General features: G+C 42.8%; 1 protein-coding gene across 1 annotated transcript in view; it reads right to left on the bottom strand.

Moving 5' to 3' along the window:
• The window catches only part of PEBP4 (phosphatidylethanolamine binding protein 4), a 119,115-nt gene that overhangs the window by 71,119 nt on the left and 22,867 nt on the right, over window positions 1–25,129 (bottom strand). The window contains exon 2 of the mRNA XM_049769497.1: window positions 13,033–13,131. Within this exon, the coding sequence (XP_049625454.1) occupies window positions 13,033–13,110 (78 nt within the window). The 5' untranslated portion in view covers window positions 13,111–13,131. The remainder of the gene's footprint in view (window positions 1–13,032; window positions 13,132–25,129) is intronic.

A 25,129-nucleotide genomic window follows, 5' to 3' on the forward strand; every position in this document is an offset into this window, starting at 1 on the left:
GAGTGCTAGCAGTGAGAGCCTGGATGCTGTGGGCCTCCCTCCCTTCCTGCTGTGCCCAAGGGACTTGTCTTCGCTCTACCATGTGTGTACCACTGCCTCTACCTGGTCCTGACTCAGGGTTGCCCCAGTCTGGTGGCTGGACCAGGATGCCAGCTGACACTATTCTAAGCAGAGCTGTTCGGGCTTTGCTCTACTCACTCATGAGTCCACACTGGGCTTCTGAGGCCCAGGCAGGGGTTTGCTGTAGCTTGCAGCACAGGTCCCAAGCATAGGCCTGGAAGCACTCAGAGAAGGCGGTTCCAGGGCAGGTGCTGCTAATAATAGAGCTCAGTGAGTGACGTGCCTGAGAAGCTGCTTTCGAGTCTGCCGTTCACCGCCACTCCCAGTGCTCTGGGATGCTCAGTTGAGAGAAGAGCAAGCACACAGGAGGTAAATGCAGAACCTGAGTACAACTTGTTCTGTGAGTTCCGGGCCCGGGGGACTGTGCTGTGCATACAAACTGCGTACACACAACATTTAGGCAGAGACAAAGGGTGAGGATGGCTGATTAGAAGCTCAGTGTGGAATTAGAGACTCAGGGTCCTTGACACCTGAATCTACCAAATCACAGTGCAGGGAGGTGACAGAGACTCATAAAGGAACTGGCACTGCAGCTGTACCACACAGCCTCCATGTCAGCTTTTGGCTGCCCAGGTCTTTACAAAGAATACTGTGCCCAGACTCCACACAATCTCTAGTGCTCCCGCAGCCCTGACCTCCTCTCTGTCCTCTCCTGGGCATGGCTTTATACCCTGGTTCCCTGATAAATCCCAGTAGCAGCCACTGGGTGGGAGCTTCTTTTAGGGCACCTCACATCACATCACTGGGCCCTCTGCAAGAGACAGCATGTACCCCTCTCTCTCAATCAGGCCTTCTCTCTCAATCCCTAACCCCACTTCCAGGCTCCTCTTAATCTCCTCCATGGTGATCTAAAGAGACTCAGGAATGAGACAGAACTTTAGACTTCATCCTCACATTGAGCTGCCCTTCGCCATCATCAGAGCCCAAATCAAGGAGCTGGTCTTTGCTACCCACCCCTCATACAACCCAATAGTCTTTGGAGGGGGTTTGGGACAGTTGGGATACTCTTGGCATTAAACTCAGGAATTACTCCTGGAGGGCTCTGGGAACCATATGGGATGCTGAATATTGAACCTGGGTTGGCTGTGTATAAGGCAAATGCCCTAATTGCTGTCCTATCTGGCCACAATGTATTAGCTTTAACCTAAAAACCAAACCAACTGCAGTCACCTTCAAATGTGGTTACCTTTATCTTTATCTTGCATGCTGCAGACCCAGGTTCGATCCCCAGCATCTCATTTAGTCTCCCAATCACCACCAAGAGTAAGTAACTTATGAGTGCAGAGCCAAGACTATTCTATTAGCATCACTATTCATATTAGCATCACTGGGTGTGGCTCAACAACAACAACAAAAACAACAAGAAAGAAGCAAGGGCTGCTTATACTTCCCACCACCACATGGCCACTTGCTACTGAAGTCAGTATGATCTTTCAACGCGTACTTTGTCCACATACTGTATATTATCATTATTATTTTGACTTGGAGGTCCATAGCCAACAGTGCTCAGGGACCATGTGTATTGCCAGGGATTTAAATCACATTTGACAGGATCAAAGCAAGTGTTTTAATCTCTCTCTCCAGGTACTCAACCTTCTGTTTAAATCTTCCAGTAGTTTAGGTGTTGAATTCCCTGTTCACGATAGAGAGATGTTTCCAGAACTAAGGGGCTACTCCTAGCTATGTGATCCAGGGTTGCGTCCTGTAATTTTCAGGAGACAGGTAGTACCAGGGATCAAAGCATTCACCCAGCCCTTTGATGGATTTCTCTAAGCCCTGATAATCTTTAGACCTATAATACCTGAATGAAAATGATTGCCTAAAAGATGCTGAATAAAATGCATGAATGATGCTGAATGAATGAATAGGTGGTGAGACCCATAGTGAAAAAGGACCATCTTTTCATCAATGATCAAAAAACTTCTCCTTCTATAGATGTGACCAATGGTTATATTAACTTTCTTCACTCCTGCGTTATTCTATTATTAGCTTAAAAACCATCTAAAACTCTTCTGATCCTTTCCCCTGATGAACTCCTGCTATGCCAGATCTTCCCCATTCTGCACTCATGTAATTGATTTAGAACCTAAATATAGAACTTTAGATTAATTCCTATTAAACTTAATTTTTTCAGTGCAGGCCCATCCTTCTAGCTTGTCAAAATGAACTGTTTTCTGTCACCTATCATATTAGCAATTCCTTGAAACTTTGTGTGACCTACAAATTTGTGAACATGAAAACTAAAAAGATATCAAACCAGGTGGAACCATGTTCCTGTACCATGCACAGGGCCCATGGTTCTGGGAGTATGTCACCAGGGACCCCTAAGGTTGACATTTATTAGAGTTCACCCTCTTTAGGAATGATTAACAAGTCAGAAACCCATCTAGAAAGTACTGAGGCCAAATAGTCACTACTCACAGTGTTACTAAGATAGCCTCTATTAACCACAGACGGTCAGCTTTACTGTGCATCCTTACAGCATTCTCCCAGTTCACTGGGCCAAGTCACTGACTGTAAAAATATATCCCCACATTGTAAAATCACCCCATGCACTATACTTCCAGCCTCAGGTGGACAGGTCTAAAGCAGGTAGGTTAGCTGCAAATAATTAATAAATCAAGCCAGTTAGGAGAGAGTCATAGAGTTGGTGGCTTCTTGCCTCGTGGTTTCTTTATGCACCAAGCCAGACTGACCTTTATTAAACCAGTACCAACTCACTGGGTGGGGGGAGGATGGAGTGAGATCCAGGAGGACTTTTACATATCAAAGGGCTAGGTGAAAAGAAGAGAGGAAATTGGGGAAAAGCCTTTGTTTTGGGTAAATAGTTTGATGTCATCTAACAACTGATGAACCAAAAGTCTGAGTGGTCAGGTATGTTGGTATCTAATGAACCCTTGCTAACCTCTAATGTTTATTGGCTTCTAAATCATCTCAGACCATCTACCTGCTTGTTCAACTTTACATAGAGAGATATTATACATACTAGCCTGAATTCTGGAACTTGTATTTTTGGGAAATGATTTTGTGATCATTACATTAGTAAATATAATTAAATATAAGTCCTTTCTGAGCCTTGATGTTGTCATCCAGAGATCTTAAATCATGGAAACAATGAAGTGTTTGTAGACTAGACAGAGGCTTCCTAGAGAGGGGGACAGAGCAGAGAATGGCCCATAAGGTCAGGTCTACAGAAGGCCCAAAACCACCTTTATCTAAGCTGGAAGGGGGTGAGAGTAGGGATGGAGTGGAGGAACAAAATTGGGGAACAGGCTGGAACCTGTTCAAAAGCTATGAATCACATGATGATCAAAAAAGGGTCTGACAAAAAACAGAGATGAAGGAGTGAAAGACTTCAGTTAGGGAAGTAACAATCATGTTTCATTGGGGAAAAATATGCCATAAAGGAATAATAGCTGCAGAATGGGGGGGGGGAGATTCTAAGGAGGGACTCTTGTTAGCAGATTTTTGTAAAAACAATTGAACAGAGATGAATTCGGTATCTGTGTCTCCCCCAGCCTGTTCAGACAGCTGAGCTTTGGGGTATTCCACCCCTTCCTGGAAGGTTACCTTTTATATCTTTTGACTTATCTAGGTCTGCTTCTAATTCAAGGCTTATAATTCAACTTCTGTTTCCATTGTGAATTCATCGGGGTGATGCCAACCTGTTTGTTCTTCTGTCCACACACTCAGCAAATTACCATCCATATATACATTCCCCTTTTTTCATTTATTTATTTATTTATTTATTTATTTATTTATTTATTTATTTATTTATTTATTTATTTATTTTTGTGGAGCCTGGAATAAAACCCGAGTCTCCTGCCTGCAAGGCATGCACTTTACCATGGAAGCACATGCTAGAACATCCAAATTAAAAAAAAATTAATCTAGTTGGCAAAGTTGTTTTTATTTGGGAGTCAAACCTAGTAGTATTCTGGTGCTACCCTTGGCACACTGCTTGGGACTTGTCACCTCTGGTGATGCCCTGTGGACCAAATAGTGTTCAGAACCAAACCCAGCACTCCCGCCCTTTGAGGTATCTCCTGCCCCGCTTCCCATTCTTTTATTCATTCATTCCTTCATATTTTTATTTGTTGAGTCATTAAACATTTCCTGAGAAACTTTTGTGTTCTGGGGGCCATGCTAGGTAGTGGGAAAAGAGAAAGAATAAGATACAATTCTGCTCTCCAAGAATTCTTGGCTTAAGAAGGAAAAGAGATTTATCAATGGTAACAGCACTGAGTAATGGAGCTGGATTGAGTGCTATTAGAACAAAATGCAAGATTTACTTAGTCTGGTGATGTAGAGCCAGCCTTTGAGGGTATCACATTATAGCTGAACCTTGAAGGAGTAGTTATTGAGAAGGGGAGAGTATGCTGAACTCTCACAGCTACATGTGTCTAAAGTGTCCTGTTGACAATATAAATTCATTAGTCTTGCTTTCTAACATTTATTCATCAAAAATCCATATATGTCCTATAAATCTGTCAATATTCTTTCTGAACAACTCCAGTACTGAGCACAGCACAAGTTAAACGGTGGCACCAGTCACCATGGTGACTTTTCTCCTATAATGCATTTAGGTGGTAAGTACAAGTTTAGCTTTTTCTCTTGGTCAGGTTTGGTTCTATCTCTTGAAGTGACACATGCTTCTTCCAGTCAGGGCTCAACCTTTGGAGCTTCCAGCAGAGAACTCCACATGTCAGCAGAGGGAAGGGTAGAAAGCCAGCAAACAGGGAAGGACTGTGTGTTGAGTGCTTTGCACATTTATTTTTATCTTAAGTCAGTGCAACTTGCCTTTGCTATTGGTATGGGTTGATCTTTTATGGGGCAGGGGAAGCTCATGGAGGTGAGGGATTTTCTCACTGGAGGGCAGGGGATCTATGTCCTGAAGCTGCTGCACTACTGACAGACACATCTGTCCCCAGGGCCTGGCAGCACTTTAGCTGAGGTGGGTGTGGCCAGGAATGGAAGCCACATTGTGGCCACATGGAGGTCACATGGAGGCAGGTTGAGGGCCAGGAACCTCAGACCATATCACCCACACCAACACACCTGCGTCTTGCCATCTACGGTGGGCACTGATGTAAGCTTGATGGGGGCTGGGCGGGGTGTGTGCCTAGGTGAGAGTGTGTGTAATTTCCCTAAACAGGAGCTGTCACACTGTGCATGAGCTGTTAGGGTTAATCCCCTTAGCCACTCACTAGTTGAGAGATCTCAGAAGTTGCTAAATCCCTTTGGTCAGACTTAATTTCTTGTGTATGTCAGCTTTCTGCTTCGAGGATAGAACAGGTCATTCAAGCAAAGCCCAATGCCTGCCTGCACCACGTGCTAAATGTGTTTTCCTTCCACCCTTTCTCCTTTTTCATCTTTCCTTCTTTAATTATTCCTGTTTCTGTTAATGTATCATATGGACACAAGCTCTCCTGCCAGAGAGAAAATGCCACCAGTACAACTGCCCAAGGGTCTTCCATTGGGTCACCCATGAAACTGTCATGTCAGCTCTCCTCTAGATGGCTTTAGCTCATCTCTTAGGCAGTTCAATTTCTTAGAAAAGTCTTTCTGGGCCCGGAGAGATAGCACAGCGGCGTTTGCCTTGCAAGCAGCCGATCCAGGACCAAAGGTGGTTGGTTCAAATCCTGGCATCCCATATGGTCCCCCGTGCCTGCCAGGAGCTATTTCTGAGCAGACAGCCAGGAGTAACCCCTGAGCACTGCCGGGTGTGGCCCAAAAACCAAACCCCCCCAAAAGAAAAGTCTTTCTAGTGTGGGCCATGCCAATCTTCCCATTGGCTTTAATTCTGATCAGTGAGACAGAGCAGAGTCCCTCAGTTCCTATTCATACTTGGGGGCTCATGTTTTTAGAATCTTTAATTTTTTGGTTTTGGGACCATACCCACTGATGTTCAGGGCTCAGTCCTGGAGGGGCTTGGGGTACCAAGGATTGAACCTGGATCAAGCACTGTACTAAGGAACTAAAAGCAGTTTTCTGTTCACCCTTGAAGATCCCAGCAGACTAACCAGTTTCTCCCTTTGCCCCTTCTTTCAGTTCTAGCCCACCTGACCATTTCTTCAGAGCCTTACGATTCTGGTTGCTTTCCATGTGCTGTTTCCTATCTCTTAAAATTGTGTGACCAGAACAGAAGCCAGCACTTCACATGTGGCAAAGACAGTACTCACTCATGGAAATTTTTGTGGATTAAGAGGGAGCACTGTTCTGAATATGCTGTGTAACCTCCCCTTTATCTCTTCCTAAGCACCTAGCTCAGGTGGCACCTTGCTTTTGGAGGAAGGTGGGGTTGGTTGTTGACTGTTTGCCTCTCCTTTACAGAAATACCACCCTCTGTCCCCCGGGGCTGAGCTCAGAATTGGGAGATTCAAACTCCCTCCTAGTGTGTCTGGATATGAGTAAGGTGTTAGTGTGAGTGTGTGTGTGTGAGTGTGAGTGTGTGTGTGTGTGTGTGTGAGAGAGAGAGAGAAGAGAGAGAGAGAGAGAGAAAGAGAGAGAGAGGTTTAAGTGTGTTGTGTGTATGTGAGATAGAAAAGGAGAGGGAGGGGGAAGATGGAGAGGGTGGAGTAGAGAGAGGGAGGGGGAAACAGGGAGGGAGAGGCAGAGAAGGAAGGGAAGAGAGATGAGAAAGAGTGAGAGGGAGGGAGGGAGGGAGGGAAGGAGAGAGAGAGAGAGAGAGAGAGAGAGAGAGAGAGAGAGAGAGAGAGAGAGAGAGAGAGAGAGAGAGAGAGAGGGAGGAGAGGGAGGGAGGCAGGGAGGGATTTTTCTGCCTGATCCAGGAATTCTCCTGGATGGCAGAATTGGTTTCCATAACGACTTTCTGATATAAACATATTTGATAAAAATAAGTTAACAGCAGAGCTGTGGTGGAGCATAGATTCTCCAAGTGGGGGGAGAGAGAGAGAGAGAGAGAGAGAGAGAGAGAGAGAGAGAGAGAGAGAGAGAGAGAGAGAGAGAGACTATGGAAGGACAGCATTTTCTTTCTTTTCCACCCCTCCTGGTTAGCCTCCTTCTATCTACTCGCTGTAATCCAAGGGGGGAAAAATCTTTGCTTATCCCATAACTACATATTCTGGTCTCCTCCCTGACTCTGTTGCCTTAGGCTTCTATTCACATTCTCTCATTCCCTTTTTCCCCTAGTTACCTGGAGCACTACAGTATGTATGGGATAATATGATAAATTCATTTCCAATTCATTGCATTATCCCTTGAATATTTTAATGATTCATTGAATGGAGTAAAAAAAAAAGCTATTTCAAATGAACAATTATGCTGCATTAGTCTGAGGGCTGATTATATTTAAACACCGCTCACATGGATAACAGGACACAGCGACCTCAGCATCAGAGAACTAATTTGGCTCTTATCTCCAAATAATTTTACACCGCAAATTACCATGAAAACCTAAAGGGTTTTAAAAACATTCATCAAAAAATAATATTCCACTTTATGGCAACATTTTATTTAAATTATTTTGACTGAAAGTAGAGGCATCTCTGGGGTGGGACCCTCGCAGCAGAGTGGGAACTGTGTGTGTTCGGAAGATGATGTGGTGCTGGCTGGTGCTGAAATTTAGAGAAGAGGTTGGGGACAGGGAATCGGCCTTGCTTGGAAGCTCTTGGTGGGACTCACTGTCATGCTCGGCCCAGCCACATCTGCATATCTGCCCTGGGTCTGGGGGCCTCAAAGGCACCTAATTCTGCCCCCAGGCAGCCCCAAAGCAGTATTCAGGGTTGAATACTGGCATGGTCCCCTTACCCCAAGTGACTTCCTCCACAAAGCACACGGGCATCAGGCCCTCAGTGAGGCCCGAGAGAGGCAAAAGCAGAGGTGCTTTGACCACAAAGTTTTGAGGGCTGGGCACTATCTAGAACTCTTTCGTTGTAAGGAGCTTAAGGGAAGTTGTTAAATTATAAGAAACTGCTGTGGTCTGGTCTCCAAGTTGAAGGTGGTGGGGCCATTTGTGAAGAGTCCTATTGCTCAGTATTTACTAAGCCATAGTAAGTAGGTAACATTATCAGGCCCATTTTATTGATAAAGTAACTGAGGCTCTGAGGTTCCCAGGGAAAAGTTGGCAGAGCCCAGAACCTCCTGTGACCCAGTGACATCTAATTGATAGCCTTTCATTCCCTTCAGGGTAACCAGGCTCCTGTGTAGCCTGTCCTGTCACAAGAACCCCTCTATTTTCTCCCCATTACCAAAACCCTTCTGTCTTTGTTTCTTATTTAAGGACCTACCTAGCTCAGGGAAAAACAGTTGTGAACAAAAGCACAAATATCAGTGACAAAATGAAAAATCTGGTTCTAAATAAAAACAAAAGCTCTGAATTAAGCCTATTTCCTCACCTTGTTCTCTTCATTGGTAAAGAGAGTACATTTATTACTGGCAGTACTGGGCATACAGAGCATTAACACCCAATCACAGACATACAGTGACATTTCTACAGACTCTGAACTGCTCCATTGATTAAGAACAAGAATAAATTTGCTGCTTTACATAGAAGCTCTCCTTAGGAGGCTTTTCTCTGTGATAGCTTTGCAGATGCTGAAGTCTCAACTAGCCTGAGACCACTCTGCAGCGGGACCAACAATTGAGACTGAAGTGTCCCAACACACAGTGATGCAGTTGACCCTGGAGATCCACTCCTTGATCGGCCTTATTTGTAAAGGTTCCATTTCTCTTACTCCCCCACCCCAGCACATGCAGAGGGCTTTCTTAAGAAATGCTCATTAGGGAAACATTCAACCCTATTGAAAAGTAGGCAGAATAATAAACCCTTGGAGGTCCTTTTAATTCAGCCTGGAATCAGTTGCACTTACAGCTGCCAGAGGTGGCGGGCACTGAATAAAAAGAAATGTGAACTTACCATTCCTATTCTTAAAACAAAAAAGATATTCAGGGCAAAGTTTAGAATCATTGATGGTTTCTAGGAAGATTTTCTTTTTTAGAGGGAAAAAAGGTACTCTTGTCTGCTTAATTGTTTAGTGTTCTTTGTCACTAATCTGATCTTCTTTGTGGAAAGTATTAATATACCATCCTCCCATGTTCAGTATTCCCATTAACAATAAAAAAAAGTCTAACAAAAATATCTGTATGAAAAGCCCTGAGCACTAATTTCAAAAGACAAATAAGAAGATGAACCAATAAGTGTTTCTTCTGAAATGAATGATGCAAATTAATTGATATCTTAATTAGGCTTCAGCTTGAATATTATTACTGAGATTGAGCTAGAATTGCAAAACATCTTAAAGGAGTTGCCGAGGACATGGCACTGGGGGTAGGAAGATAGTGGAGTCAACCAGGCAGCACCCAATGTCTGAGCTCAGGGAGAGTTTTTCAAAGAGGGGCCTGAGTGGGCAGCGGGTTGTGCTCCCATTCACTCTTGTCTGGCCAGGGGCAGAGCTGAAATCTAGCCCTGCAGGTTGAAGAAATTCCTAGGTACCCCTAATGCACTCAGCACTCTTCAGCAGTGTTATAGCCTCTTTCTGGGGCCTTGCTAGAAAGACCAGTGGGTAAAGACTCTCTAAGACATTATTTGTATTTGCACCCCTGGCCTGAGTGTTCCTGTAGTGTGATTCTCATTTAGAACAACAAAGACAAGTCCTAGTAGGTACAGACTCGCTCTAGCTTCTGGGGACTGATCCAAGTACTTCCTTTAAAATAGTTCATTGACTCGAAAGAGTAAGAGGGAGAGACCTTCAGAATTCATTTACAATTAGCTACAATGGAGATCAGTGGCTAAGTGTGCTGGTTTGGGAACACAGTGCCCAATCCCTGCTCTTCACCTCTGAGCTCCAGTGAATCCTGATGGTCCCTATTTGTTGGCGTGGATGAACAAAGGATCCACAAAGGCCAGAGCCTACTGACGGACTTCTGCATTCCCAGTTTTTAAGTATGAGCAAGAGTCCTATCAGATTGTATTCAGGATACTGCCACACTTAATTTTGGGGAAAAGGAATGCATGTGAATAGTAGTACCATACTTCCTCTGTCTTTAAGTAGATACCGTCCTGTATCAACTTGTCCTGAGGCTCCCCACTAAATGACACTTATCTTTTTAACCTCAAGATCTATCTCTACACCAGTGAGCTTGCCTCTGGGGGGCTACTGTCACTCTGTGGGTGAAGTTATAGCATGCCCACTAACTTACTGCCAGTGGTAATGAGAATGGGTCACTTTTATGGTGTTCAAAATGCTTACTGGGTATATTTTATTTACTGGAATAATAGTCTGGGGAGTGTTTTCCTGAAATATCACCCATAAATAAAGCAGAAACAAAGCCCAGAGAGATATGGGAGAGAGTGCCCCATCTTCCAGAGGCCCCACTGACGTGCTCTTTGCCCACATGGCAGAGTTGAGGGAGAGAGGTGGTGAGAATCCACATATGTGTCAGGTAGGAAAGAAGTGTGGCTTAGAATGAGGGCCCTGGGTGTAAGACCCACCTCACTGGCCCACTGATTAGGACACTGTGCCATGTGACCGCTGCTAATTTGGCTTTCCCTATTGAGAAAGTAGGAATCATGCCAAGAATGCAAAATGACGGTGAGAATAAAAGGAAGTTGCACATGTTTATTTGAAAATGGTTTCACCAATGTCTTAAATATGAACAATGACCAAGCGTTCCACACAAGGCACTGGATTCAAACTGCCAGGTTCCTCATGGATGCAGGTGCTCTGCAGACTGATGGAAGTGAGTGGGTAGCAGGGGCCTGAGACCCTGCACTTGAAGTGGCTGTGCAAAGCTCTGAAATGGCCAAGCCCCAGCGGTAGCAAACACCAACACAAAGGAAGTGACCCAGGGCCAAGGACCAGGATGCCAACAGTCCTGGTTTATACTGGCTTTGTGGCTCTTCCATTTGTGAGCTGGTGGGCAGGCTGAGTGGACAGAGCTGAGAGCTGTTACTTCCTGCTGAAGCCTCAGATCAGAGGAAGTGGGTGAAAATGTGAATGAAACCTAAGCCTCCTCCGGCCTGAGTAGAAAGACCAAGGGCCATGCCTGAACAGGTGGCCTTGGTAAGCCGCCTGCTTAGTGGCCCTGCTAGTCAGCTGCCAGCTGCCTCCTGCAGCTGCTGTGCTCTGCAGCTGAACCCATGTCTGCAACCCCAGGCTTGTTGGAGAAGAGTACCTGAGTGTGCACTGGGGTGCAGTGAGTAGTGTAGGGAGGGGGTCACCTCAGGCTCAGAAGAGAAACATACTCATGGTTAATGTCCCTCAGCTCTAAAATCAGCTCATCTATGATTGACTTTGGATTTGACTCAGACTTGCTTATTAGAGGCAGTCTTGAGTGTGTGATAAGATGTGTGAGGTGTGTTTATATGTGTGTATGAATGAGTGAGTGGTGGTGGGGGTTGGGCTATAAATGTGACTTCCAGAACAACTCAGACTTTCAGAACAATTTTCCTTCAAAGAGTTGCCGAGTGACCAAAGGGAAGTCCCAGATACAGAAAAGGACAACAGTCCAATTGAACAAGACCCTGTATTTTTTCCTGTATTTGTGCCCACAGCGCCCGCCCCTAATGGCCACGATGTCTTCTCAGAAGAGTTGGGTTGGCCTAGAGGCTGAACAGACCCCCTGACCCCAACTCCCCACATTCACCCTTGGAGCCCAGTTCAGGCATGCCTGACCCTTTCAAGCCATAGCCAGGGCTGCACCTGAGGATGACTGACCACCAATGGGCAACCTATGGTGGCTCCCCCAGGCTACTTCTCTCTTTATAACTGGGAGAACCCCTTGATTCCAGAGCACTCACTGCTAGTTGTGATGATCCTCCTTCCTAGATCCCTGGATCTAGAAATCCCCTAAATCCCTGGATTTCTGGGTTCTCTGTTCTCCAAAGTGCTTCGGTAATGCTTGCTGGGGGGGGGGTCATGTTATAGACAAATGTGAATGTCAGGGATTTGATTTTATTCTGGGGGGTGTCACTGAATTGAAACCAGCCTTGTCTGAATCCCACCTTAGTCAGCTCTGGATTTTCCACTGTCTCACAGGGTTGAGGCCTTTGTAAAACACCACACACAAGAAGACAGTGCATAGCTGGCAGCTTGTGGAACAGGATCCCACCCTCAGATGGGAGCAGGCAGGCAGGAACATAGACTATGATGCATATTCAGATGTTCAAAGCACTAAAGTCTTCATTGGGAAAGAGATTCATTCAGCTCGATCCTGGAGCTTTACATGGGGAGCTTCTGGCCCCCTCCCTACAGTGCCTGCTAACTGCCTGCCAGGTCTGGTTCCTCTGATCTGCTCTAGGGTCCTTCACAGGATGTGGAGACAAGGGAAAGAGAGAGGGTAGGTTCCCTGTTTCCAATCCAGTACAAGGAACACACCATGCCTTCCCCAGGTCTGCTGGCCTGGAGAGACTCCCACACTCCTCCCCACTCTCATTCTGCCACCTGTACTCAGAGTCACCCCAGTGACCCTCTCTAGGCCCCTATTGGTGGTGTGTAGGGCCACTTGTTAAATTTTCAGAAACTCTGTGTCTATTATAAACCATTTGTAGTTTGAAGCTGGCGATGATGGGAGATTTTACAATACTGTCTTCAGCAAACATACCCAGCTCCCCACTTATCAGGAGACCCGCTGTTAAATTTTCAGAAACTCTGTGTCCATTATAAACCATTAGTAATTTGAAGCTGGCAATGGTGGGAGGTTTTACAATATTGGCTTCAGCAAAGATGCCCAGTTCCCCACTTATCCGAGAGAGCCACTGAACTGTGTACCAGTGGTCTTTAAAAGTGAGGGGCTGTGCCAGATGGGAGCTGTGGATGGACAGATATGGTGGCCATTGCCACAGCATGCCCACAGCCCTATCTGTCTGAATGAAAGCTGACACTGCCCAGAGACCCCTTCTTCCAGCTAGAGTCCCAAATCAAAGAGGAATATGCCTCCTGGCCAGCTTACCTTGATGCCTGTGACCAGCCAGTGTCTCCAGAACTGAAATTTGGGAAATAACCTGTTGGGGGCATCTGGATCTACCATCACTAGGATGTAGGTTGCACCCTGTAACACAAGAATCAGAAAGAAATTTCACTGGTCAGAGAGATAGTAAAAATGCTAAGGCATTTGTTTTGCATGTGCTAGACCCACATCCAATCCCTGGCACATCAGACAGTCCCCTGAACACCTTCAGGACTAAGTGTAGCCACTGGAGTAAGCCCTGGTCATCTCCAAGTGTGACCCAATTCCTCCTCTCCTGGAAAAAGTAAACTTTTGGCCACATAAACATGCTGCTAGGAAAACAAAAATGGGCAGGCTCCTTTTTCCACCTATTTCAACAGAGAAGGGCAGAGCAGCACCCTTAAGGGCTTTCCAAGCTCTTCCTCATTCTCAAAAACCTTCTCACCTATCACCAACTGCAAAGAGGTAAGTCTGTTAAGGAATCAGCCAAATAATTTGGTTTTATGCAGAAGAATACATCAAATAAGATACTGATGGTGACTCTGAAGCTTAATTCTAGTTGTTGCGGAGGAAATGAAGAAACTCCAAGCAATTCACAAGAGAGGAGTGACTTATCTACTCATTATATTTCCCATGTCAGAGTTTCAGCAGGGGAAGAAGGAAACTTTTGTCATTTCTGGAGATTCAATTTAAAAATAAAAGAGTTACACAAAGACAAGGGATACTGGGAGCATGTCCTCACCCTTCACCACCCATTGATGGAACAATTACTAGGTATCTGAAACTGTTCTAGGTTCTAGAAATCAAAAAAGGAATAAGTCAGTGGGACTAATGAAATCGGAAAAATCTTGTGTTAGAGACACACAAATAGTGATGGCGATGATGATAATAGTAAAAAGAAAAAGAAAATGATCAGTTGTAATCAGTGCTAAAATAAAATAAAAAGGGTGAGTAGAAATAAACATTTCAAAGAGACTCTAGCTTCTTCTGGAACTTTAAGGGACAGGAAGACTCAATGAAGTAAGGAACAAGAAGGCAAGAATAATCATGGTAGGCCACAGAGGTGGAAGGCTGGACACAGAAGGCAACACATAGAAGTCCGGATGCCTTTCCAAAAGAGCAACACAGAATCTGTGAAGGGCTGCAGCTGGGAGAGTGATGTGCCTGCTTCACAATGGCCAAGTTTGGTGGCTGAGTGGAGGAGGTATAAGGGGATGGAGAGATGATACAGTGCATAGGGTGCTTGACTTGTATGCAGCCTACCTTGGCTTGATTTCCTGAAAGGTGAAGGAAGCCAGTTGGGAGACTACTGAATATAGCAGAGGATAGTAATATGATGGTAAAGAGTGGTGGACACTTATTGGGGAACTGTTTTTAAGTAGAATAAATGGGTTTTGCCAATGGGTTGGGCAGTAGTAAATAGTAAAGAGAAATCAAGGATGACTCCTGGGCTAGGGCTCAACTGGGAGAACAGAGGAAAGAGACTTGCAGGAGAGAAGGCTTGAAGGGAACATTCAGTAAATAAGTCTACTTTGAAGTGCTTTGGGAGAGGCAACTTTGAGGGAGATGATCTGAGTCTGGAATTTGGGGGAGAGATCAGAACTGGGAGTCCTTGACTTCTTAAATTGATTGATGAACAAGCTTATTCATGGAAAAGAAAAGAAGCCACAAGACAGAACACTAACATGGAAAAGATAGGGGTGATAGACTCAAAGTGAAGGATCTATGGCACCAGGGAACGAGGGAGAATAGAGAACCTCCACATAAACGCATTTCAAGGGAAGTGGTTAGCTGTGTGACCATAACTGAAAGGCAGAACAAGATAAAGACACAGATGTGACCATGACCATGTGATCCTATTATCCTTTTTTTTTTCTTCTGGTTTTTGGGCCACATCCGGTGACCCTCAGGGGTTACTCCTGGCTATGCACTCAGAAATCGCTCCTGGCTTGGGGAACCATATGGGATGCCGGGGGATTGAACCATGGTCCGTCCCAGGCTAGCGCAGACAAGGCAGACACCTTACCTCTAGCGCCACCGTGCCGGCCCTGTGATCCTATTATCTTGACAAGACCAGTTTTAGCAGAGTAGAAAGGGCTGCTACTTGAAAGAATAGGTGGAGATGAGATGGAGATGAGATGAGAGATGAATTGGAGGTAGTTATTAAAGATGATTAGGAACAAGAAGTTTTGGTGGTTAAAGATAATTGAGACATGATATGGTGTTTATCAGAGGGAAAGTAAAAACCAATAGATGTTTTACATTAAAAAGTTTTTAAGGGGGCTGGAGTGATAGTACAGTGGGTAGGGCCTAGGCATTTGCCTTGCATGTAGCCAATCCGGGTTCAATTACTGGTATCCCATATGGTCCCGAGTATGTCAGGAGAGGTTTTTGAGTATAAAGCCAGAAGTAACCCTTAAGTGTTGCCAGGTGTGGCCCAACAACCCCCCCCCCTAAAAAATTCCTAGGATACAAAAGCCACTCACAGAATGGGAAAAACTATTCACCCAATACCCATCAGAAAAGGGGCTAATATCTAAGATATACAAGGTACTGACAGAACTTAACAAGAAAAAACAATCTAATGCCATCAAAAAATGGAGAGAAGAAATTGATAATTTCTCAAAGAAGAAATACAAATAGCCGAAAGGCACATGAAAAAATGCTCTATATCACTAATTATCAGGGAGGTGCAAATCAAAACAACAATGAGGTACTATCTCACACCACAGAGACTGGCACATATCACAAAGAACAAGAACAATCAGTGCTGGCGGGTGTGTGGGGAGAAAGGAACTCTCATTTACTGCTGGTGGGAATGCCTTTAGTCCAGCCCTTATGGATATTCCTCAAAATGGAGGAATTCCTCAATATGGAGATTCCTCAAAAAATTGAGCTCCCATTTGATCCAGCTATACCACTCCTAATATACCCTAGGAACACAAAAATACAATACAAAAATCCCTTCCTCACACCTATATTTATCACAGCACCTTTTACAATAGCCAGACTCTGGAAACAACCAAGATGCCCTTCAACAGATAAAATGGCTAAAGAAACTGTGATACATATACACAATGGAATATTATGCAGCCTTCAGGAGAGATGAAGTCATGAAATTTTCCTATACATGGATGTATATGGAATCTCTTATGCTGAGTGAAATAAGTCAGAGGGGGAGAGAGACACACACAGAAGAGTCTCACTCATCTATGGGTTTAAAAAAAAATTAAAGACATTGAAGTAATTCCCAGAGATGAGGGCTGGAAGGACCAGCTCAAGATACAAAGCTCACCACAAAGAGTGGTGAGTGCACTTAGAGAAATAACTATGTTGAGAACTATCATAACAATGACAGTGAGTGGGCTGGAGAGATAGCATGAAGGTAGTGCGTTTGCCTTGCATGCAGAAGGACAGTAGTTTGAATCCCGGCATCCCGGGACCATATGGTTTCCATATGGTCCCCGAGTGATTTCTGAGCATAGAGCCAGGAGTAACCCCTGAGCTGCGCCGGGTGTGACCCAAACAAAACAAAACAAAACAAAACAAAACAATGACAGTGAGTGAGGGATGTAGAAAGCCTGTCTGGAATACAAGCGGGGAGTGGCAGAGGGAAGAGATGGGGCATTGGTGATGGGAAGGTTGCACAGTGAAGGGAGGTGTTCTTGTTATGACTGAAACCCAATTATGTTTGTAATCACAGTGTTTAAATAAAGAAAAAAATGTCAAAAAATTTTAAGAGATGGTTGATGGTTACACCTGTTTGCATGCCAATGGAACTGACCAAGGAGGAAGTGGGGGTAAAGACAGTGGAAAAAAGAGGGGTTAATGCCCAAACTAAGAAGTGGGGAAGGTGTTAGGAACAGGAGCCAGAAAGAATGAGGAGGTCCTGGTTTGTGATAGGAGCAGAGTGCTAAGCTAAGTGCTAAGGGAGGTGTGCTGTTGAGGGAGAAGTAAGTTTTCCCGCTTTTATTTCCTTAATGAGTTAGTGTCAATATCACTGGGGGAAGAGAGATTACAGGAAATTTGGGACAGAGAAGAAGGTGTGAAGTAGTCATTTTGGGAAGTGAGAAACTGAACATATATACCATGGGTATGTGATGAGATTACTAGGTGATATTATATTCTGTAATTGATTTTAATTATGTGTGTGCAGACAAGGGTTAAGTGGTGGCAGAAGTTGAAGAGGGACTTAGATGGTGAGAGTGATGAAAAAGAAGGTGGTCAGAACATTAAAGGGGAGTAAGATAACTAAAAGTCCTACATGTGCTCTCATCTGTAGGGAGAGACAGACAAGTGCTGTGCAGGGTGACATGCATGGTTAGAATAATCCTGGTCAGGACCTGAGGGCCTAGGAAAAGGGTAACTGAAGAGTTGTGCAGAAGCATTGGTGTGGTTGTGGGAATGGTCATAGGATGGGGTGCTAGCAGAGGGGGAACCAAATCATTGAAAGCTTATCTGTCTTTGATCATTTAGGATTTTTTTCACAATGGAATCTGCTGAAGTTGTCAGAGCAGGCAGCTGACATGATTAAATGTATGCATTGGGAGGCAAACGAGGAAGATGAGAAAATGAAAAGTAGGGCAACAGAAAACCCCAGACAACTCTGCTGCTCTGAGAGTTTGAAAATTCAAGTATTAATCATGAAGACAGAAGGAGAAGCATTTGTGCCATAGAATCAAAAGCTAGAGAGGGAAATGAGAGGGATGCAAGTGGACTCTGAGAGTCAGGTATATGATAGTACCAGGATTATGAGGCACAAAAAACAGTGCCCCAGACACTAAAACTTAGTAACCAAGACATCCTTAAATGGATATAGGGGGTTGGAGCTTTCTTAAAATGGGGCACGTGGGATGGATTAGTGTCCCAACAGCACAGCAGAAAAAGAAAGGGCAGAAAACAGAACATGGGTCCCAGAGTAGTGGGGAGAGGAGAAACTGAAGAAAGAAGAATTAAGAGGATTACCAGGAAGCAGTGTCAGGAATGCGCAGGGAAAAAGGTGTAAAGGAAGGAGTGAAGAAGAGATGAATGTCGTGGGACCATCAGTGGAGATGGCCACAAAGCAGCAGTGACCAAAATCTGAGAAATCATTGGCAATATTCTAAAGATGAGATTTGGAGGAAAAACACTGGTCATTGAATGTTAAAATCCAAAAGAAGCAGTGAACCACATCAAAGTACAGTTGAAATTAAGTCAGGGAAATTATGATGGGCCCAAAGACCTCAGAATAATTATATAAAAAAATACTAGGGGGTAATAGGATAATGAAATGAAATCTTAGCTAACCAATCAAATCTTAGAGATAAATATTCTGATACATCTAAGAATTGGTCACCAGAGCAATAAGAAACTAATAATAATAATAACAATTAAAAACCCAAAGTGTAAAAACTATAAAAGGGGAAATAAAATCATCTGTTTTCTCTGTATTTTAATTAATTTTAAGCAAAATGACATGAGAAATCCAAAAGAATCAGCAAGAAATAACTAGATTAATATTTTATAAATCAGTGGTTTCCTCAAAACTAATAACAATTATATAGAAATATACTTTAAATTGCAAATACAGGAATAGTATAGTGGATAGAACACATGTGTACCCCACCTAGGTTCAATCCATAGCACCACAGGGTCCCCTAAGCATCAGTGGGAGCAACTGTGGAGGATCCTTAACACTGCAGGCCGAACAATATTCATTCATGGGCCCCTGCACTAAACTGCCTGCTCAGTTGGCAGAGAATAGCCAATAGGGCCCCAGATCTCTAGAGCACTGCTTGGCGACCCCCCAATCCAATATAATTTTAGTATGAAATATCTAATTAAAATTCAAGACATACATAAAATTAATGTTATAGATAAACAAACTTAAAAGAAATTAAGAACAGAATATAAAATTTCTAAATAGTTTGAGAATTTAATGATTTTTTGTTTGTTTTGTTGTTTTTTTTTCACATTGGACATGCTCAGGGGTTATTCCTGACTCTGCTCAAAAATCACTCCTGGCAGTGCTTGAGAAACCATTTGGAATGCCAGGGATAGAAGCTGGCTCAGCTACATTCAAGGTATGCCCCTTAATCACTGTACTATCTCTCTGGCCCCTCCTGGTATGTTAAAGTTTAGAAGTAAAGTTATCCAAAAAGATGATTAATAAAAAAGATGAAACAGGTGGATGGTATTGATTTTGTGAATGTTAAAATGTCATATAAAATTGCAAAAAATAGGTAAGACAATGTACTTATACATTGAATAAATAGGGAAGCAAAATTAGTCTAGAAAGAAACACTATTCTTAATATAATTATCTTCATATTATTAAGTATATGATATTTAATATGTGCTGAGGCTATTTCAAATCAGTGCAGAGTCTAACTGATTTTATAAAAGCTACTGGGAAAACTGACTCACTCTGTGGAATAAATAAAACTTAGTCTCTACAACAATAATCTTTCACAGTTTGAGCTGGAGTGATTCATGAATGTAGAGCTAGAAATTGCCCCTGAGCATCACTGGATATGACCCACAAACAAACAAACAAAAATTTTCTTATAGTTATATATGAAAATGAAAGGATCTTTAAACTCTGCTTTAATCAACTTATAGTGAATTCATTAACTGAAATGCTCTGTTAGAGCTAGATGTTTATATTCTAATACAGAAAAATATCGATGACATAAGTAAGTGAAATAAGCAAGGTGCGGGATAGAATATATGCTATTATTTAAAGTGTACAGGAAATTTTCCATACTTAACTATGTGGTATTTATAGTCATATTTGCATATGCACAAGATGATTTTGGAAAAGAATACACTAAATTGTTAACAGTAAATAAATACCACAAAGTAAAAGACTGATATGTTTGCTAGGAATAATTTTGAAACTCATATGATCAAAAAAGTACAAAGTAATAGTTGAAGGTACTAAATGGGGTAAATATGAAATCTATGAAAAGGAGGTAATAGCATTAATGTATAAAGTACTCTTTAATTTTTATTTATTTATTTATTTATTTATTTATTTTTGTTTTTTTTTGGGGGGGGGTACACTTGGCAGTGCTCAGGGGTTATTCCTGGCTATGCACTCAGAAATCGCTCCTGGCACCCTCAGGGGACCATATGGGATGCCGGGATTTGAACCACCGTCCTTCTGCATGCGAGGCAAATGCTCTACCTCTATGCCATCTCTTCGGCCCCTAATTTTTTGTTTTTAATCTATATTTTTAAAATTCAAATATTTATCAGGCAGTTCGGGAAATACAAAGGTGATTAAAATATTGTCAGACGTGAGACAAATGGATAAGTCATAGAAAGCAAAGTGTAAATAGTTTTTCACTGAGTCACTGAGTCAAATAAAAGTGCTTTAGGAAATCGAGAGAGCTTGTTTAAAGTTTGAAAGGGAAATAAAGTCCATTTTCAAGTCAATAAAATTTAAATAATTTCAATGGAAAGGTAGACAAGTGACATGAATATGTACTTCATAAACAAATAATGACCTATACATCTATGAACAAATGTTCAATTTCCCTACCCATCAAATACATACTGGATTATAAAGTAAATTCTACTTTGACAATTTATATAATGTTTACATATACATATATGATTATCTTCAAATTTTTAAGGTATGTAAAAAAATGAATAGGCTAGCGAATCTTATGTAACATTAACCTCATTGTCTCTGATGAGAAGACCAAACCCCTCTCTCTCTCCGTGGAAAGATTGAAAAAATAGCCACCTGCAATGCTGGCTGATAGTCTAACTGATGGGATAATGATCAACTATTTTCATTTCTTTGTGCTCTTTTTTTTTTTTTGCATTTTCCAAAATTTCTGCAATCAAGAAAATGCTTTTATACTTTGGGGAAAAAATTGAGCTTTAAAAAGAAAAGCGATTCCTATATGAAATCCAGAATCTTTATTTTGGTCAAACAGAGTAAATCCCTGGCAGAACAGAAGCAGAATTTACCAGGTAAATTGGGAATTAGGCTCCTTGGAGTTGGGAAATTTCAGCCAGCATGTGTCATGTCTGTCTAATACTACAGCTTCTAGAGCTTCTACACCTCCCCACAAAGAGTGGTAAGTGCAGTTATAGAAATAACTACACAGAGAACTACCATAATGAATGAGGGAACTGGAAAGCCTGTCTGGAGTACAGGTGGGGGTGGGTTGGGATGGAGGGAGATTTGGACATTGGTGGTGGGAATGTTGCACTGGTGAAGGGGGGTGTTCTTCTCATGACTGAAACCTAATCACAATCATATTTGTAATCAAGATGTTTAAATAAAGATATTATATATAAAAAAAAAAAAACCCAGATACCCAGGGAAGCTCATGTGCAGGGCCCTGGTTCTGATCCTTGGCACCATGTGAGCAGAGTAGCAAGGACTATGAGAAAAGGTCTAATTACAGAGTGGCTTCATCATCTTTGCAACTTCATTGTGGCTCCTCAATGCTGGGGGGGTGGGCACATTTTCTAGTCTACTTGGTGCAGCAATAGTCAGCTTCTTAAGATTTCAAACTTTCTCTGACATCCTTAAGCTGCCAACCTCTATCTCTCTATCCCAACTCCCCTCTATCTTTTCTTGGTGGATAGTTTTTACAGGTGTAATTCTTGGGGAAATTGGAAGCCATATATGACAAGTTCTTCAACATCCTTCTCAAATCTGAAAATCCTAATGGCCTCTCCTTCTGCCCCCTGCTCCTTAAAAGAAAAGAAAAAAAAAGTTTGAGCCTCCAGAAAAAAAAAATAAAGTTTGAGCCTCCAGAAAAAAAAAAAAAAAAAGGACAGGTCACTCTATTTCCAGTCTTCTCCATTTCTTTCTTTCTTTCTTTCTTTCTTTCTTTCTTTCTTTCTTTCTTTCTTTCTTTCTTTCTTTCTTTCTTTCTTTCTTTCTTTCTTTCTTTCTTTCTTTCTTTCTTTCTTTCTTTCTTTCTTTCTTTCTTTCTTTCTTTCTTTCTCTTTCTTTCTTTCTTTTTTTTAAAGCTTTATTCTTTTTAACCTTTTTTTTTTTGTTTGTTTGTTTCTTGGGCCACACCCGGCAGTGCTCAGGGGTTACTCCTGGCTGTCTGCTCAGAAATAGCTCCTGACAGGCACGGGGGACCATATGGGACACCGGGATTCTAACCAACCATCTTTGGTCCTGGATCGACTGCTTGCAAGGCAAACACCGCTGTGCTATCTCTCCGGGCCCCTCCATTTCTTTCTTTTCTTTTTCTTTTTTTTTGGTTTTTGGGTCACACCCGGCAGCGCTCAGGGGTTACTCCTGGTCCATGCTCAGAAATCACTCCTGGCAGGCTCGGCAGACTATATGGGATGCTGGGATTCGAACCACCGTCCTTCCGCATGCAAGGCAAACACCCCACCTCCATGCCATCTCTTCTGCCCCAGTCTTCTCCATTTCTATTTTTTTGTTTATTTGTTTGTTTTTGGGCCACACCCAGCCGCACTCAGGGGTTACTCCTGGCTATGCGCTCAGAAATCAATCCTGGTTTGGGGGACCAAATGGGACACCGGGGGATCCAACTGCGGTTGGTCCTAGGTTAGTGCATGCAAGGCAAACGCCTCACTGCTTGCGCCACTGCTCTGGCCCCATCTCTATTTTTTTTTAATACCTTCTTTCCTCAAATATTGTTTTGGTTCTGCTAATCACAGAGTCTCTTTTATCATACAAAGAAAATGAAGAAAGGACAAAAGAATGAGGAAAGGGAAAGGAAGGAAGGAAGGAAGGAAGGAAGGAAGGAAGGAAGGAAGGAAGGAAGGAAGGAAGGAAAGGAGGAAGGGAGGGAGGGAGGGAGGGAAGGAGAGAGAGAGGGAAGAAGGAAGAAAGGAAAGGAAGGAAGAAAGGAAAGGAAGGAAGGAAGGAAGAAAGGGAGGGAGGGAAGAAGAGAGGGAACAAGGATAGAAGGAAGGAAGGAAGGAAGGAAGGAAAGAAGGAAGGAAGGAAGGAAGGAAGGAAGGAAGGAAGGAAGGAAGGAAGGAAGGAAGGAAGGAAGGAAGGAAGGAAGGAAGGAAGGAAGGAAATTGCGACCAGAGATAGAACGAAGGAAAAGCAACTTGCCTTGCAATCAGTCAACCTAGATTTGATCCACAGCACCACATACAGTTTCCTGAGCCCCATCCCAGGAGTGATACCTGGGCACAGAACTAGGAGTAAGCCCTTGAGCATAGACATGTGTAGCACTGCCTGCTCCCAGCCCCCACAAAACAAAACAAAAACAAAACAAAACAAATAAATAGAAATGAATCTTTTTTTTTTAGGGGCTGGAGTGATAGTCCAGTGGTAGGGCATTTGCCTTGCACACGGCTGATCCAGGACGAATCTTGGCTCAATACCCGGCAACCCATATAGTCCCCCAAGCCAGGACCAATTTCTGAGCTCATAGCCAGAAGTAACCCCTGAGTGTCACTGGGTGTGGCCCCCAAACCAAACCAAACCAAACCAAACCAAAACAACTTTTTATTTTATTTTTAGCATAAATTAGCATTTAATAAAAATGTGGTGAAGATTTATATTTTTCAGAATATACTGCTTAATAAAATAATAAAAATATACTTAATAATATTTACTAAATACTTAAAATATGCTGTTAATAAAATAAAAAATATTAAGCAAATTATATGACATAAAATCATTTTTTTCCTTGGTTCCTTCCCCAGCTATTCCCCACCACTCCCAGAAGAGACTCTTCCCTTCATCCCATGAGCTGGCTCCCAAGCCCTACTACCCCCATTGCTTCTGCTCCAGCCCTTACAGTGTCACCAGCTTGATGTCACTAGGCAAGTGGACATTTTCCAGTCCTCATTTCATTTGACATTTTTCTCACCTGCCCTCGACAAGGAATATTGCTATTGGGATACTTTCTGGATTTTTGGGACTTCATGCTGTTCTTCCTCAGGACTTGTTTTCCTCAGGGCTGAGTTCTAGTCTTTCTGTTTTCCCTTCTTTTTTTTTTTTTTTTTTTTTTTTTTTTTTGTGGTTTTTGGGTCACACCCGGCAGTGCTCAGGGGTTACTCCTGGCTCCATGCTCAGAAATTGCTCCTGGCAGGCACAGGGGACCATATGGGACGCTGGGATTCGAACCGATGACCTCTTGCATGAAAGGCAAATGCTTTACCTCCATGCTATCTCTCCAGCCCCCTGTTTTCCCTTCTTAGAGATCACAACTCCCAGAAACTTATTCTCCAGCCCATACTCTCTGGGCTCCAGACATGTGTGTGCTCAACAACACATGTCACATCTGTGCTTGGCTGCTCCACAGCAGCTCACAGGAATTTTGCCCTGATCACTTGTCGACACAACACTGCCCGATCCTTCAAGATCTCTTCCATGAATAGAGTTGCCATTCCTTGGTAACTATAAACCAAAAGTCCAGAAATCACCTTTACTATGATTCTTTCTCTTGCCCGTCAGTCTCAATTTATCCCTCAATTCTCTTTGAAAACCACTAGTTTCCCCTCAGCTCTATCTTCACCACCAATCACCATCTTTGTCTACTGCAACAACCTTCTGCCTTTTTCATATCTGCTCAAAACCATACTTTTCCACCCTAATTAAGAATATTTCTCCCCAAACACAAGCAAAATTGTGTTATTCTGCTACTTAAAATCTGTCACAAGTTTTCTTTAGGTTCTTACTTTGTCTTATTGAATCCCACTTTTCTTAACATATCCACTTCCACTCTCAAGGGCTGTCTTGTTTCTAGTTTTCCCTGAACCCTCCTACCTTTACCTCTTTTGCATAGATCTTTTCTCTGTCTGAAATGTTTCCTTACTCCAACCCACTTATTGATTTTAAATTGGTTTTGAGGCACTGACTTTTACAATACTGGTAATGAAAGAGTTTTATGCATATAACATCTCAATCACCCCAGTTCTTTAATCTAGGTGAACTCCTACTCATAATTCAAAACTCCATTCAGGCTGGTTTTCTAAAAGAAGGATCCCCTAACCCCCGTTATATATTAAGTTCCTGTGTTGAATGGCTTACATTTCTTTTACCTCAGTTTACAATAAATTAGATATTCAATAGTCTGAGAAGATTTTAATTATCTAGCATTATTAATCAATCAGACATTCATTAGTCTGAGTTTTGATTATTATTTGTA

The sequence above is a fragment of the Suncus etruscus genome, chromosome 3 (genome assembly GCF_024139225.1).
Source record: "Suncus etruscus isolate mSunEtr1 chromosome 3, mSunEtr1.pri.cur, whole genome shotgun sequence".
Lineage (NCBI taxonomy): Eukaryota > Metazoa > Chordata > Mammalia > Eulipotyphla > Soricidae > Suncus > Suncus etruscus.